The sequence below is a fragment of the Oncorhynchus tshawytscha genome, linkage group LG16 (assembly GCF_018296145.1).
Source record: "Oncorhynchus tshawytscha isolate Ot180627B linkage group LG16, Otsh_v2.0, whole genome shotgun sequence".
Taxonomy (NCBI): Eukaryota; Metazoa; Chordata; class Actinopteri; order Salmoniformes; family Salmonidae; genus Oncorhynchus; species Oncorhynchus tshawytscha.
The window spans coordinates 63,926,993-63,943,781 of NC_056444.1; the positions used below are offsets into that span (position 1 = coordinate 63,926,993).

General features: G+C 40.5%; 4 protein-coding genes across 7 annotated transcripts in view; 2 read left to right on the top strand and 2 right to left on the bottom strand.

Moving 5' to 3' along the window:
* The first annotated feature begins 1,783 nt into the window (after positions 1-1,783).
* On the top strand, positions 1,784-5,633 carry LOC112232528 (DNA fragmentation factor subunit beta-like). 3 transcript variants are annotated; one of them, XM_042299481.1, is made up of 7 exons: positions 1,784-1,976; positions 2,120-2,228; positions 3,233-3,418; positions 3,574-3,653; positions 3,834-4,007; positions 4,213-4,313; positions 4,471-5,633. In XM_042299481.1, exons 1-7 carry the CDS (start codon positions 1,815-1,817, stop codon positions 4,679-4,681), a joined length of 1,023 nt encoding a protein of 340 aa, XP_042155415.1. In that variant the 5' UTR covers positions 1,784-1,814; the 3' UTR covers positions 4,682-5,633. The 3 variants fall into 3 exon arrangements, with proteins under 3 accessions (XP_042155415.1, XP_024255333.1, XP_042155416.1); XM_024399565.2 differs by having other exon boundaries at positions 1,787-1,976; positions 2,120-2,246; XM_042299482.1 differs by having other exon boundaries at positions 1,787-1,976; positions 2,120-2,246; positions 4,437-4,575.
* A 2,516-nt stretch (positions 5,634-8,149) lies between these two features.
* Positions 8,150-10,703, bottom strand: LOC112232552. Its single transcript, XM_024399585.2, has 4 exons — positions 10,329-10,703; positions 9,910-10,002; positions 9,444-9,809; positions 8,150-9,342 (listed from the first exon to the last, which is right to left on the bottom strand). Exons 1-4 carry the CDS (start codon positions 10,341-10,343, stop codon positions 9,208-9,210), a joined length of 609 nt encoding a protein of 202 aa, XP_024255353.1. The 5' UTR covers positions 10,344-10,703; the 3' UTR covers positions 8,150-9,207.
* Positions 10,704-11,186: 483 nt separating this feature from the next.
* Positions 11,187-13,777, top strand: LOC112232551 (UDP-GlcNAc:betaGal beta-1,3-N-acetylglucosaminyltransferase 7-like). The gene has a single exon (XM_024399584.2). The coding sequence runs from the start codon at positions 11,977-11,979 to the stop codon at positions 13,201-13,203; it is 1,227 nt and encodes a 408-aa protein (XP_024255352.1). The 5' UTR covers positions 11,187-11,976; the 3' UTR covers positions 13,204-13,777.
* Positions 13,778-13,878: 101 nt separating this feature from the next.
* The window catches only part of cep104 (centrosomal protein 104), a 41,037-nt gene continuing 38,126 nt past the window's right edge, over positions 13,879-16,789 (bottom strand). For both annotated transcript variants that reach the window (XM_024375827.2, XM_024375826.2), the window contains exon 22: positions 13,879-15,655. In XM_024375827.2, the coding sequence (XP_024231595.2) occupies positions 15,510-15,655 (146 nt within the window). In that variant the 3' untranslated portion in view covers positions 13,879-15,509. The remainder of the gene's footprint in view (positions 15,656-16,789) is intronic.

Genomic DNA, 16,789 nt, shown 5'->3' on the forward strand with positions numbered 1-16,789 from the left:
GATTCATCACTCCAGAGAATGCGTTTCCACTTTCCAGAGTCCAATGGCTACAAGCTTTACACCACTCCAACCGGCGCTTAGCATTGCGCATGGTGATTTTAGGCTTGTGTGCAGCTGCTTGGCAATGGAAACACATTTCATGAAGCTCCCGACGAACAGTTATTGTGCGGATGTTGCTTCCAGAGGCAGTTTGTGCTACGCGCTACGCACTCAGCGGTCCCGTTCTGTGAGCTTGTGTGGCCTATCACTTCGCAGCTGAGCTGTTGTTGCTCCTAGAGGTTTACACATCACAATAAAAGCACTTACAGTTGACCAGAGCGGCTCTAGCAGGGCAGAAATTTGATGAACTGACTTGTTGGGAAGGTGGCTTGCTATGACGGTGCCACATTGAATGTCACTGAGTTCTTCAGTAAGGCCATTCTACTGTCAATGTTTGTCTATGGAGATTGCATGGATGTGTGCTCAATTTTATACACCTGTCAGCAGTGGGTGTTGCTGAAATAGCCGAATCAACTCATTTGAAGGGGTATCCCCATACTTTTGTATAAATGGTGTATGTTTCTCATGCTAATAAAGGTTTTGAATTGAAAATTGCATAAGAGACGAATGTTCTGAATGGACAACAGTAGTATCAAAAACTGGAACAAAAAGGAAAATGTCAAAAATTAGAGTGGAATATATGTGTGTGAATGATAATGAATCGCATCTTGTTGAGATGCGTTTGTTGAGTAAGGATGCATATGTGGGAAATCCATTTGAGGTGTCGAAAATGGTGAAGAATGCGCTTGGAAAAGTGGAGTCCGTCAGAGTGACCAGGAGTGGTCTTATTTTGATTAAATGTATTTCTGAAGAGCAGAGGAATATTGCAGTGGGGCTCAGAAGAATCCGGACAACAGAAGTTTTATGTTTTGAACTTCGGAGTAGAGCACAGAGTCATCTCAGGGGTGACAACGGATGTTCAGGTTGAATACAAGAAGAGAATTCCTGGTGTGATTGGTGCCCGGCGTCTGACCGCTGGGTGAATGGGGAAAAATAAGTAAGTCTGTTGGTCCTGTTGTTTTTTGATAAAGATGAAATACCTACGCATGTGAATCTTGGTTATGTAAGATAAGCCGTAAGAGCTTTCGTCCCCAAACCACTGTAGTGTAAGACTTGAAAGGATTTGGCCATCTTTCAAGTGTATGCAGACGAACAGAGTATACTGAAGAACGGTGTGTAAAAGGACTACCGTGTTGCAATTGTGGTGGGGATCATGATCCTGAGTTCCTGAAGTGCCCTTTAAGGGTGAACGAGATTGAGATGGCAAAAGTTAGAGCTGTCAATCGATTATCCTATGCAGAGGCGATTAAAAGAATTGAGAAAACATGTGATGCTAGTAAAGAAATAGTAGTGGATACACTACAGCCTGTAGTAAATGTTTTCTGCCAAACAAGAGATACCCTGTGTTAAAAGGGTGGATTTTGTTGTGTTCATTGCCACAGTTATAAACTATACACCACAAGTCTCAAAGAAGTCTAAGAAACTGGACATAATTGTGGCTGCGGCAGAAAGGTTTTCAGGACTTAAGGATTTTTCATCAGAAGACTTGCAACGGGTACTGCTGCTGGAAGACCCACCCTCCCAGGCTCCCCTGTGTAGGGACCAGATTGGTATTATTTTTCAATTATGGTAATTTGTTATGTTTTTTGGGGGAATCCTGTTTCCATCCGGAAATCACATTACATTGTGTGATCGCCAATATGCCATAGAAGAAGAAGAATATTGGATAATTTTACAGTCTGTCCAGTAGTTGGCAGTATGAGTCCTTTCTTTGCATGTTTTTGCACAATGGTCTTCATAGAAGAAAAGGCGCGATGTTTGGACTTTTCAGAAAAAACAAACTTGTCAAAATAAGAAGTCTGAATGAAACTACAAAACATGGGGTGGCTGCAACAAGTCTGAAAGAGCTTCTCAAAAAGGGGAGTAAACTTCTACAGGTACGATTTCGCCCAGTAGTTTATCAATATTTAGCACATTCTACTGCTACCAGACCGAAACAGCAACACCTGCAATAAGGAAATGGCGATAGTTACAGTTACATTGTTCTTTTGTTTAAATTATGTGAATCATTTTCTTATAGGTTCCACTCGTCGGTTCGCATATCTGCTTGTATGAAGATGGAACAGAATTGTCAGAGGACTATTTCCGAAGTCTTCCAGACAATGCTGAACTTGTCCTTCTTGCCATGGGTGAGAGATGGAGCGGATGTGAGTTCAATATTATAACTGTGACAAACAACTAGCCAACTAACCACCTCAGACTTGGTTGCATGCATATATATATATTGATGAGACCTACTTTATGTAGCTGTGCATGGTAAATATATGATAACAATACTAATTTAAATATGCACTTCAAATACTTTATGTAGGCAAATAATTGCGTTAATTGATTTGAAAAGGATGGATTAGCCATGCTTTCACTTGTAGGAAGAGCAGTTAACCACACTCACTAATATGTAGCTTAACTTTACCTGCCAGTGATGCTTGCCAGTGCAGCCTGGTCTCATAGACTAGACATAACAGAGTACATGTAAATCCGGGACACCCAAATTAGTATGATATGTTTGGTATGGTTGCATAAGAACAGAAGGTTACTTAAGCAAAAAGTAGGGTGGATAACGCGAACATCTAGCAACCTAAAGGTTGCGTGTTTGAATCTCATCACGGACAGCTTTAGCAACTTTGCGACTACCTTCTACTTTACAATTACTTAGCATGTTAGCTAACCCTTTCCCAAACCCAGTATTTCCCAAACTTGGTCCTGGGAAACACTGCCCTAACCTTAACCCTTTAACCTAACTACTCATCTTGATTCTAACCCCTAACCTAGCTAACGTTAGCCACCTAGCCAACATTAGCCACAACAAATTGGAATTAGAAACATATTGTACGAATTGCAATTTGTTACATACAGTTTTAATATGAATTTTAATTTGTAACGTATCATATGAAATGGATGATGGACATCCACAAATTAATACATACCATAAGAAACACAACATATCATACTAATTGGAGTGTTCCAGACTTACATTTACTATGTTACGTCTACCTCGGAGTCCAGGTTGGCCAGTTAGGCTGTCTGGGCTTCAAACCCAGTTGGTCACATTGGTGCCATGGCTTAGATGTGTAAGCTAACAAAAGTCCTGTGAATCAATTTAAATAACAGGTATGATTTGTTATTATTCCAGTTGTCTGTGACATAAGCCGGTTGCTGGACACCGACAGGAACTCAGATCTTCTGATTGATGCGGCTAAGGGGCTTCTCTCTGACGAGCGGTCTCCAAAGAGACGCAAACTCCTGGGAGAACTGCTGCTGCATTTGAAGGACAGCTCTGAGACTGAAAACAGAGAAGATGATGAAGACTGGTTCCAAGGTAAAAAGTCCTTTGTCTTGGGATGGAAAGAAATCCTGCAGGAAACAATGTGATAGCCAAAAGCAAGATGGAGCAAAGTATAAGACACTTTTTATATTTAGCTGAACCAAACTGTGCCTTTTTAAAGTTGCACTCTTCCATTTCTGTGCTTTCAGGAATTGATGTCAGATTTAAGACCAAATCGGCCTACATGAAGTACAACTGTGAGAGCAGGATTCGTGGATACATGAAGGAGGTAAAACTGTATTACTGATGCTTTGGTTTGACACTGAAAGTGGTTGGGACTGTCAAGAAGTGATTCTCAAGGAATACCTCATTATAACAAATCTACTCCAAATTGTTATCTGCCCTTCTATTCTCTGAGGGGAAAGAATATACTTACTCATGACTGATTTTATAGTTCGCTTATTCACAGGTGGATAGTTATGCTCAAACAATCCAAAAGCCTAAACTCAAGGCTGAATACAAGAAGACTGCAGAGTCCTTGGTGATGCAGCTGAAGTCTGACAAGTACAATGGCTGCTACTTCAACAGGACAGAGAAGGAACTCAATCGACTATGCACCAAGGATGGATGGTTCTCCTGTCAGGTAACATTTATGAACCTGAAAGTGGCTAGTAATGCAGGATTTGACTATAATAAAGCATAAACACAACATAATTAATTATGTTATGTACAATAGTCACAGTCATGATGGAGATGTGAATGGTTACCAACAGTTCCAGATCATGTTTGGCTCCATAGCATCCTGTCTTATAGCCTGTGTCCTTCCCTCATCCCTCTCCTTTCCTCAGGGTGCATTTGACCAGGATGAATGCATTTCCCTCCACTCCATAAACCCCTATGGCAACCGAGAGAGCAGGATTCTCTTTAGCACCTGGAACTTGGACCACAGGTGGGTTTAGTGAATAACGGTTATTAATATCATTCAGAATGTCAGGCTCACAATCGTGTTTGAAACAGTATTACAAAAAAGCTTTCTTAATTATCAATTGGAATGTTATGTATGTCTTGTCAGTTATGGATCAAATCTGTAGAAATCTCTGTCCCAGGATTGAGAAGAAGAGGACGGTCATTCCTGCCCTGGTGGAAGCACTGCAGAACCGCAAGAGCAGCAACATAAACCTGGACTATTTTTATAAACTGCTGTTCACTCGGGAGAATCTAAAGCTGGTGCATATTGTATGCCACAAGAAAAGTGCCCATGACTTGCTGTGTGATAAAAGAAACGTGTACAAATGGGGCAAACGAAAAGGATTATAAAGGGAAAATGCTTTTTACATTTCAGGGCAGATGCCTTTTGTAGTGTTTGTTGGTTATTCTTAAACAGATGAAGTACAAGACTTATAACTACTGGTAAATTGAACTAAATGTAATTCTGGGCAGGGAACATTGTTTTCTACTGCTCTCAGAACAGCTGATTTGTTGATCATTTTGTGCTACTGATATTAAAAAGCACTCCATTATGAGCCACTGATTGAGTAGTAGTCAATGGGCCAATCCCAAATCGTCCCCTAATCCCTATGCACAGGGTGCATTCAGTGTGATTCAATGCTTGCTACATTGTGTGACGGTTTGTACTGAAAGACACGTGTCCCCAAAATGGTGCGTACCATGCTTTTGAGGTAAATTTGTGCCTGTTTGGTGGTTGTGGCCTGATCAATATGGATGTAACTATTTAAAATTTTAAACACGTGAAGCACACACCGTACAATCTTCTGGTATGCCATAATCACACTGTTCTTCAACTGGTCGTTCACTACCTTTTTCCGTTGAATTTAAAATGCAAAACACTTTTGTTGTACTGAAGACCCCCTTTTCCTATCATGTCAAGGTGGAGCTATTACCAGATTGATTACACCTGTCTAATCCATTTTTTATTTGACCTTTATTTAACTAGGCAAGTCAGTTAAGAACAAATTATTATTTTCAATGACGGCCTAAGAACAGTGGGTTAACTGCCTTGTTCAGGGGCAGAATGACAGATTTGTACCTTGTCAGCTCAGGGATCTTGCAACCTTTCGGTTACTAGTCTAACACTAACCACAAGGCTACCCTGCCACTCCAACGCATAGAGAATGATTTGTTTGGACATTTTCATATATATATATTATACTTTTAATGTGCTCTCATATTATATTTGGATGTATATTCTAATTTCATTACTGTTTCCAAGATAATTGTGTGGGGGGAACCAATAAACTATTGAAAGAAAGTTGTCTCAGGTTTGACTATATTGTTTTGGAGTCACACAGATTTTATTAGAGCAGAGTTGTTTACGGCCATAAGCAAACAGGAAAACGCTCATCCAGAGGTGGAGCTCCTAGAGGCCGGGGACTTTAATGCAGGGAAGCTTAAATTTATTTTACATCATTTCTACCAGCATGTTAAATGTGCAACCAGAAGGGAAAAAAACGAGACCACCTTTACTCCACACAGATATGTATACAAAGCTCTCTCTTGCCCTCCATTTGGCAAATCTGACCATAATTATATCCTCCTGATTCCTGCTTACAATCAAAAACTAAAGCAGGAAGCACCAGTGACTCGGTCAATAAGAAAGTGGTCAGATGAAGCGGATGCTAAACTACAGGACTGTTTTCCTAGCACAGACTGGAATATGTTCCGGGATTCTTTCGATGGCATTGAGTACACCACATCAGTCACTGGCTTCATCAGTAAGTGCATCGATGACGTCTCCACAGTGACTGTACGTACATACCCCAACCAGAAGCCATGGATTACAGGCATCATCCGCACTTAGCTAAAGGTTAGCGCTGCCGCTTTCAAGGAGCGGGACTCTAACCCGGAAGCTTGTAAGAGCAAAGCGTCAATACAGGACTAAGATTGAATCGTACTACACCGGCTCCGACACTCGTCGGATGTGTCAGGACTTGCAAACTATTACAGACTACAAAGGGAAGCACAGCCGCGAGCTGCCCAGTGACACAAGCATACCAGGCGAGCTAAATTACTTCTATGCTCACTTTGAGGCAAGTAACACTGAAACATGCATGAGAGCATCAGCTGTTCCAGATGACTGTGTGATCACGCTCTCCGTAAGAACACTAAAATATCATGCCTAATTGAATACCGACCCATAGCACTCACGTCTGTAGCCATAAAGTGCTTTGAAAGGCTGGTCATGGCTCACATCAACAACATTATTCCAGAAACCCTTGACCCACTCCAATTTGCTTACCACCCCAACAGATCCAAAGATGATGCAATCTCTATTGCACTCAACACTGCCCTTTCTCATCTGGACAAAAGGAACACCTATTTGAGAATGCTATTCATTTACTGCAGCTCAGCATTCAACACCATAGTGCCCTCAAAGCTCATCACTAGGCTAAGGACCCTGGGACTAAACACCTCCCTCTGAAACTGGATCCTGGACTACCTGACGGGCCACCCCCAGGTGGTAAGGGTAGGTAACAACACATCCGCCTTGCTGATCCTCAACACGGGGGGCCCCTCAGGGGTGCGTGCTCAGTCCCCTCCTGTACTCCCTGTTCACTCATGACTGCATGGCTAGGCACAACTCTTAACACCATCATCAAGTTTGCAGATGACACAATAGTGGTAGGCCTGATCACAGACAATGATGACACAGCCTAAGGGAGGTCAGAGACCTGGCCGTGTGGTGCCAGGACAACAACCTCTCCCTCATCGTGATCAAGATAAAGGAGATGATGGTAGACTACAGGAAAAGGAGGACCGAGCACACCCCCATTCTCATCGATGGGGCTGTAATGGAGCAGGTTGGTATCCACATCACCAACAAACTATCATGGTCCAAACACACTAAGACAGTCATGAAGAGGGCACAACAAAACCTATTCCCCATCAGGAGATTGAAAAGATTCAGCATGGGTCGTCAGATCCTCAAAAGGTTCTACAGCTGCACCATCGAGAGCGTCTTGACTGGTTGCATCACTGCCTGGTATGGCAACTGCTCGGCCTCCGACCGTAAGGCACTACAGAGGGTAGTGGATACAGCCCAGTACATCACTGGGGCCAAGCTTCCTGCCATCCAGGACCTCAATACCAGGCGGTGTCATTGGAAGGCCCTAAAAATTGTCACTCCAGCCACCCTAGTCATAGACTGTTCTCTCTGCTACCGCACGGAAAGCTGTACCAGAGCGCCAAGTCTAGGTTCAAAAGGCTTCTTAACAGCTTCTACACCCAAGCCATAAGACTCCTGAACAGCTAATCAAAGGGCCAACCAGACCCCTCTTTTACCTCGACTAACCGTTGCCCTCGCACATTGACTCTGTACTGGTACCCCCTGTATATAGCCTTGCATTGTTATTTTACTGCTGCTGTTTAATTATTTGTAACTTTTATTTTCAATGTTTTACTTAACACTAATTTTTCTTAAAACTTCTCAAAGCATTGTTGGTTAAGGGCTTGTAAGTAAGCATTTCACCAAGGTTTGAAAATACACCTGCTGTATTTGGTGCATTTGACAAATAAAATTTGACTTGAGAACTGATTGCAGCTACATGGCCTATAAGCGTCATTAGATAATTATGTGATAAAGTTATGCTTTCATTTGGGCAAGTGTAAATGTGTTTGTGGAATACAGACATGGGTCATTGAAAATTCAAAAAAAGTTTACTTGCTCCTTGTATTGGCAGTGTAACATTACCTATGTTTAACTTCTACAGTGATTTTTGTCGACATTTACAAAGTTGGCATTGAAAATATACTGAACAAAAAATATAAAACATGCAACAATTATTTTATTTTTACTGAGTAACAGTTCATATAAGGAAAATCAGTCAATTGAAATAAATTCATGTCTAGTCACGACCGGGCAGGTGTGCAGCCATGCCTACCCACTGGGGAGCCAGGCCCAGCCAATCAGAATGAGTTTCCATTACCCGTTTAGGCAAATTGCACTTAAACTGGCAACAGACTGTATTCTCTCCCACCTATCGGTTTCATGTCTCAGGTAGTCCTAGAAAGCCAGAATGGATATAATTCAATAATTGACTAATTTTGTGCCAACGTATCACCACTGTCCGTGCCACTGTGAAATTTACACTCCTGCAGATCAGAAATAACTAAATGGTGAAAGTTGCCAGCCAACCAGTTGAAGAAATTGATTTTGCATGCAGTAGGCATTTAGAATGAAATGTAGCATGGAGCTCATGATGACACTTTCCCCATGAACCTTCCAAAGTATTCAGCAATCATTTATTACAAAGAGAGTTTGAAGAAAGGAAAATCCCACCCATCGAACTGATATAAATGTTGTAATTTATGTGTCTTTAGAAAGTGTTTCCTATATCTGCAGTTTCCGTTACACATCACCATTTTTTTTGTCGCTACATTGCTTTTGTCTAATAAACCCAGGTCAATGGAAACCTGCCTAAAGACTACATGATTTATATGTTGCATTCATTCAGTCGTGCTATTACATAGCAATATAAAAACACCAAATAAAAAGATATTACTGTGCATACATACTGACAAGGCAACCAGTAACAAAGTAAAAGACACATTCAATCAAAAATAGAACGAGCGCTTACCCTGTACCAATTAAACAATATACATACTATAGGTCCTGATAATTGAAAAGCAGGAAGTTACTTTGTTAGTGCAAATAGCTTTTTAAAAATCAATACAAATTTAAAAACTTTGGGGTACATGCTGGCAAAAAGTTAACTTGATACCCTCGTTCCATTGAACAAATCCACTTTCCCAGGCTTGTCTGCCATTAGGCTAGTAAAAGGACAGAGGTTTTAATCCATCCCATTGATAGGATTTAGTTCTATAAACTAAGTGCCATTTATGTCCTCTTGCTGCATGTCGGTGTAGCCCTCTTCATCACTGTCCTCTTTGGCGTAGTACTGTCGTCTCCGGTGCTCCCTCCTGCTGAAGGTCAAGGAGGCTGCAGATCTCTGTGGACAATCCTACAAGGCAAATGGAAATAACAGTATTTGAAATTAGGCCACATACACCAAACCATTATTTCACCCATCACACCAAGCACTTCTTGTAAAAATCTCCTCACCTGTACAACTTCCATGTTTCCGAAGAACTTTTCCACAGGAAGAACCTGGTTGCTGTCATCATCAAGGAAGATGCTCTTATCAATCACAACACCGGCTTCAGTTTCATCACCCTCCATATTCTCTGGAAACACGTTTGTTCTGCGGTAATTCAACTCAAATCTCAGACCATTCTCTTTACCCTCCCACAATTCATCCATGTCTGGTGGTGCGCCACACCGTGTCTTTTCATCCCATTTATAACCGTCACAGATGAGCCTCTCAGAAGTAGTTGTTGACTCCATACAACCGCCAACCATACAGTCATTCAGGGGAATTTCGGTTTTTGAGTCTTCCATTTTTTTAACATCCATCCTCTTCACTGAACTCTGAAGGCAAAACAGATTATTCAAAATATTAAAAGGCTTCACTGATGGACCAGCCATAATTTAACACGTATCTAAACCGAGAACTAAAAACAACATTCACCTTATCTGGACTCTTCACCTTGAGGTTTCGGTCGCTTGAGGGAACAGCGCACTTCTCCTTTCGCCGCTTCAAGTTGCTAACTCGACTCGACATCTGAAATGAGTTCAGACATTTTGTTAATCAACAGTTGCACAGACATTAACTAGCTAAATAACGAACACTTCTTAGCTGGCTATCGTAACCAACAGATAGTTAGCTAGCTAACTACTGCCACGCTAGCTAACAGACTACCGTTAGTCGATGAAAGAAGGACTAATCAGGATTCCCAAAGACAATGGACAATTGAATCGCTTGCTAGGTAGCATTTTTTTTGCTATGTAGGACAATTTAATCGCTAACTAAATACTGTTAAATAATAGTATATATTGTGGGAGGTTAACTAGCTAACGTTTGCTAGCTACTAACTCGGACAAACTCACCTGTTTCTTCCTCATTTTCGGAAGTTAGCTACATGTCAGTCACTGGATTGCAAGCTTGTTAACAGTCGCTTTTGCACAAATTTCTGTAGACGTCGCTAGCTAATTCAACCAAAAGTAATTTTGTTCTAAATAGAGGTCGTCAGCAAACGGTAAAATCGTCGTTCTGATAAAATAAAAAAAAGACACGGTGTTGTTTTCTGGTCCGAGTGGTGAATCGAGACAGCGCTCGAATTCCGAAAAATGTAGCTACGTCTAGAAGTCACGTGCAGTTCAATCAGAGGTCGAGGTCTCTTTGATGCTGATTGATCAAGAAACAATTGATTCCTTGTGCCAGTCAATGGTGCTTACTGTTTGCCTTTGTTATTTCGACTAAAACTTGAGTGTCGTGTCTTACTGCACTTAATACATGTTTATACAGGGCATAAATAAGGTCGTTGTTTGAGGTGGAAAAACACGACACATTTGACAATTTCCAAAACCGACACACGGGGGTGGTAACAGCTTGTAATGTATTTCCTCACACAGCCCAAAGACACCGGTTTCCCCTTTCATCTGTGCTTGGGCGTCTAGAGTTACACTGATTTTGTCCCTGTGGATCTCTCTTTCTCTCTGTGTGTATGTGTGTGATAAATATATTTGTGTGTTAATGGATGATTATTGCTAAACAAATGTACCCTATAATTTATAATTACGTTTTCTGAAGCTACGTTGATGGTAGCTAAGGGACTTAAGTTTAGTTCCTTAGCTACGTTGATGGGCAATTGTATGTAGGCTGTGATATTATAATGCATATAATAATGCACAATAACCTATTATATAATACAGTATTATTATCATTATAATAAGACAATACACTGTATTGCTTGATGGCTGATAAATAAATAGCAGGTGCAATCAAATGGACAATATAGCCTGAGCCTTAGTTTTTCAAGTAACTTATGCTATTAGATATCTAATTTAAAGCCTAAAAGATGAGTGAGCCAACCTGAGACGCAGTCTAGTGAGCCACCTGTGATGTGAAATAAGAAACCTGCATATTGTCAGAGATATGTGTAATGGGGAGGATAAAAAACCCAGTAAACAAAATAATGTTGAAAATACGTATATTTTCTGACGTCGACGTTTGGTTAATTTTAGGTTATGAATGACAGTTCAAAATACATATTTTCCGGACTGGACGAAATCTGAACCAAATATAGACATCTGTGATTGGTTTGGACCTGATCAAAAATCAACAATCGGTGGCTGGTCTAAACCACACCAAAAAAAATACCTAACAAAGAAGGCCGGTCTGGACAGGACCCCCAAAAATATGTACAAAAGAATTCGGTCCATGCTTAGTGGGAACTGAGTAAGTGGATAAGCTTGTAGGCAACAGTCACTTTTCAAGACCAGTCCACAATCTCATCGATAACGTTTTTTTGTTGTATGATATAACAGAGATTACTTTCCAAGAAATATAGATTAGTATTTTTGTACGCTAAAGGAATAGCATAGTGGCGTCCAGCTACCTACTCTCAAGGTAGCTGGTCACGGGACAGTGAATAGACTCACTAAGATCTAGCCAAAATGAATGAGATGCTTTAACAATAAGGGTACATATTCAATTTAAGGATTTCTTATTCATTACACGTTTTGCGCCATAGATATGGATATTTTTTTCAGAAGAAAGGGGGCATTGAAAACTCTCCTCAGCTTGTCTCTAGTTTTTGCGTCTTTATTGATGATCCAAAAGTTCAAGCTTGTGGATAACAGCATCAAACGCCAGGAAGAAGCCGGTTGGTGTGGACCTGAGTGTGATTTCTACAAAGGAAAAGGCCTATTGAAAAGCAGTTTGGGAAACTACTCGCCTGTTCTTGGTGATGATTTGGATGCGCCACGGGTGAAGGTGTCCAACGCTACTCTAGCTACTTGGGATGTACACGTTATGAACTGCAGTGAAGATTCAGCCGTGAGGAAAAATGATTGGTTTCGACGTTTGGATCCGAGGTTCCACCAATTTGTGCTACACAGACATTGTCGGTATTTCCCAATGTTAATAAATCACCCGGATAAATGCAGGAATGGAGACGTACACTTGCTCATGGTTGTAAAATCCGTTATAGAGCAGCATGATAGGCGAGAGGCCGTGCGTAATACCTGGGGTAGGGAACAGGAAATTGATGGTAAGAGAATAAAAACGCTGTTTCTTCTAGGAAGCCCTACAAATGGTAAAGACACGAAAAACCTTCAAAAGTTGATTGAGTATGAGGACATTATATATGGAGACATTCTTCAATGGGATTTTATGGACACATTTTTCAACCTCACCTTGAAAGAGGTCAATTTTTTGAAATGGTTTGATATTCACTGCTCCAGTGCCAAGTTTATATTCAAAGGGGATGACGACGTTTTTGTGAATACAAAGAACTTACTGGAACTTATTGGTTTCAAGACTGAGGACCGCAAAGTGCTGAACTTATTTGTTGGGGACACCATATCCAAAGCCATCCCCATCAGAAACCATCAAAGTAAATACTACATCCCCAAAGAGCTGTTTGACAAACCGTACCCACCTTATGTTGGTGGTGGTGGGTTTTTAATGTCCTCACAATTAGCTCATAGACTGTTTGTGGTTTCAGAGGACTTGGAGCTCTATCCCATTGATGATGTGTTTTTGGGAATGTGCCTCCAGAAGCTACACTTGACTCCAGAGATGCACATAGGTTTCAGGACCTTTGGCATCATGAAACGCAGAGTGAGTCCAATGAACAGAGAACCTTGCTTTTTCAAAAAACTCATCGTAGTCCATAAATTGAGTCCTCAGGAGCTATTCAGGATGTGGAGTGTAGTGGAAAATAAGGAGCTGGTTTGTGCCAAAAACACTGCACCATGATTGTCAAGCTAAAGCCCAGTGTGACAAAAGTTATGCAACAAATATTGTTAAATTGTTAATTATAATATGTGTATGTAGGCCTAGTAGGACACACTGATAAACTAAAATATCCAACAACACTAAAATATCCAACTATAACAAAGACAATGTGAAAAGAATGACATTCTTTCATTCTCACTGACATGTTTAATGTTTCACTTTTGTAATGTTTATTGTAATGTCAATAGGTAGGAAAACCAAATTAGTAAGTGTACATGACTTATGTCTATACAAAATTAACCACTTTTTCAGCAAACTGTAAATATATGGCAGCATTGAACACTGAAAAGCCTTTTTCATGCCAGTTTAGTGCCTTTGATTTTTGAGATGGATGTTTTAGGAACTAAAAAGGTTACATGAAAATATAATTTGGTAAATGTTTGCCATAGATTCTAGAACAAATATTGAATGACATTTTAAGAGTCACAACTAGTTTTTGTGTTGATGTTTGTAACAGATTCATTAAATATGTATTGTTATATCAGTGTTTTAATGTGTCTGAGTGCTGGGTAAGAGTTGAGGGCTGCTGGGTGGATAACAGATACTGTAATTGTTGGTGTAAAATATTGCAACAGTTGTCTTTGAAACACATATTTGGCATCTCAAACTTACCAGAGTAAGAGACAAATGAATCTATACAGTGCTGTTAACTTTATTTAATCAAACATAGATGTTTCAATCTCTGCACATAATGGTTGTAAATCAAATATGTACAGTCAATACTGATTGATATGTACTGAAAATCCACAAGGGAAATATATACATCAGTGGAGGCTGCTGAGAGGAGGACGGCTTGTAATAATGGCTGGAACGGGGCAAATAGAATGGCATCAAATACATGTAAACCATGTGTTTGATACCATTCCACTGATTCCGCTCCATCCATTACCACGAGCCTGTCCTCCCCAATTAAGGTGCCACCAGCCTCCTGTAATATACACCTATGTCATTTCCTAAATATTAAAAAGCTGAAAGAGACAAAAAGATTGGGATGTAAGAAAATGTCAAATTGTCCTATAATTTGATCAAGATTGGTAACTCAAGGCAAAGGACCAGCAGATAACAATGAAACACACCATATAACATATGAAGCAGTAAAATAGTATTGTCTGTGGCTGCTAAGTGAACCCTTTATATTAGTTCCAGTCCACATTGTACTGATGTAGGGTGTACCTTGGAGATAATTATGACTTGTAGATTTAGGTCAAGATTCACACATTTGGTATAAAATCCCTCTGATTTAGGCTACCTATACAAAATGCAATAGCATGTTAAGTAACATATGGAAAAAAAATGCAACCCTATAAAAAGGGTGCATCTTACCATATCTAGAAAGTATTACAGTGAACTAAGTGCCTAAGAGGTTTCATCAAGTGGGACCATTCTCAAATCTTAGATGTTTGGGAAAATTACCACTAACGTACATTACTCCTGAAGAAAAAAAAAGAGAACAAACATTTATTTTCTATTTCAATTAGCAATTAATCATTCCTATTTTACCTTAAAATGGCTTTTTGGCTAGGCCAAATATCTGTGCTTAGTGTTGATTGTCTAAACACTCAAAATATATTAAAAAAACAGATTGAAACAATAAATAGTGTGACAATGTAAAAAGCATGATAAATTCCATTGACAAGCAAAAGGTGCTATATAATAACTAAGTAGGGAAATTACAGTAAGAAACAGACATTTACACAACTACTGTATCAATGTAAAACATATTTGATTAGATTACAAGCCACACAGAGAGACATACAGAGACCTAGAGAGAAATGTAAACAGATGCCCTGCATAAAGCTTGTTGTAGCAACACTCAGGCTGTTATTGGATTTGGAGTAATCAATAAACAGCTAGAATAGTATTATTACTATATTATAATACCTTAGTATGTAGTATACTAATATATTGCAATATCGTTCAGTATCCCTCCCTTTTGATTTTAGCCAGATTTTGGTCCCTGTTCTGACAGACTCAGTTGCAAGGGAGATTAATCCAGTCCTCCCTAGTCAGGGTGTCAACATGAAACTGTAGCCCAAAACTGACAAATGTTCTTCCCTCATTTCCTCTCCCATTGGTGTAAGGCGACTACATAGGTTGGGATAAAGCCATATGATTGAAACCTATCATGTCATTTTAGATCAGTGATTGTAAAGGAATGTATTTTATACTGTTGGGACGGTACCATGGTTCTTCCTCATTCCAAGCATTTGGACAATCTAGGGTGCTCTTGTGTGAGAAGACTGGGGCAGGGACGGTTGGGTGTGGGTTCACCGTTTGACTGGGGTGAGGCGGCTGGTGTGGGTTCGGCTGGCTCTGGGTGCCAAAGCCGGAATCCTGCTCCCTTTGCCCATTGCCTTGCCCCTACTTCCCACTGACCACACCTGCTTAAGCTTAGCCACACTGCCAGGCTTCCCTGAACACAGGAGAAAAAGAAGAGAATGACTTCCTCCACCATTAGGAAGTACCAACACACGGGCACCAACACAAAATATCCCATAATGACAAATTGAAAACAGGTTTGTAGAAATGTTTGTAAATTTAATACAAATAAAACAGAAATATGTTATTTAATGTAGTATTCAGACCCCTTGCTATGAAACTTGAAATTGAGCACAGGTGCATCCTGTTTTCATTGATCATCCTTGAGATGTTTGTACAACTTGATTGGAGTCCACCTGTGGTAAATAAAATTGATTGGACGTGATTTGGAAAGAAAACACCTGTCTATATAAGGTTCCACAGTTGACAGTGCATGTCAGAGCAAAAACCAAGCCATGAGTTCGAAGGAAGTATCCGTAGAGCGCCGAGACAGGATTGTGTCGAGGCACAGATCTGGGCATGGGTACCAAAAAAACTATTTCTGCAGCATTGAAGGTCCCCAAGAATACAGTGGCCTACATCATTCTTAAATGGAAGAAGTTTGGAACCACCAAGACTCTTCCTCGAGCTGGCCGCCCGGCAAAAGTGAGCAATCGGGGTGAGAAGGGATGGTCACTGACAGAGCTCTAGAGTTCCTCTGTGGAGATGGGAGAATCATCTGGAGGAAACCTGGCATCATCCTTACAGTGAAGCATGGTGGTGGCAGCATCATGCTGTGGGGATGTTTTTCAGCGGCAGGAAGACTAGTCATGATCGAGGAAAAGATGAACGGAGCAAAGTACAGAGAGATCCTTGATGAAAACCTACAAGTCTCTGCATGTCCCAGCCAGAGCCTGGACTTGAACCCGATCAAACATCTCTGGAGAGACCTGAAAATAGCTGTGCAGCGACGCTCCCCATCCAACCTGACAGAGCTTGAGAGGATCTGCAGAGAATGGGAGAAACTCCCCAAATACAGGTGTGCCAAGCTTGTAGCATCATACCCAAGAAGACTTGAGGTTGTAATTGCTGCCAAAAGGTGCTACAAAGTACTGAGTAAAGGGTCTGAATACTTATGTACATTGTTTTATACATTTGTAAACCTTTCTGAAAACCTGTTTTTGTTTTGTCATTATGGGGTATTGTGTGTAGATTGAGGGAAACAAATGAATCAATTTTAGAATAAGGC

Coding starts and splice junctions, on each gene's coding strand:
- LOC112232528 (XM_024399565.2), top strand. CDS start 1,815: ATGTTTTTGCACAATGGTCTTCATAGAAGAAAAGGCGCGATGTTTGGA. Junction 2,247..3,232: donor GGGTGAGAGATGGAGCGGAT/GTGAGTTCAATA, acceptor TTATTATTCCAG/TTGTCTGTGACATAAGCCGG. Junction 3,419..3,573: donor TGATGAAGACTGGTTCCAAG/GTAAAAAGTCCT, acceptor CTGTGCTTTCAG/GAATTGATGTCAGATTTAAG.
- LOC112232552 (XM_024399585.2), bottom strand. Junction 9,810..9,909: donor AGGTGAAGAGTCCAGATAAG/GTGAATGTTGTT, acceptor TTTTGCCTTCAG/AGTTCAGTGAAGAGGATGGA. Junction 9,343..9,443: donor GAAACATGGAAGTTGTACAG/GTGAGGAGATTT, acceptor TTTGCCTTGTAG/GATTGTCCACAGAGATCTGC.
- LOC112232551 (XM_024399584.2), top strand. CDS start 11,977: ATGGATATTTTTTTCAGAAGAAAGGGGGCATTGAAAACTCTCCTCAGC.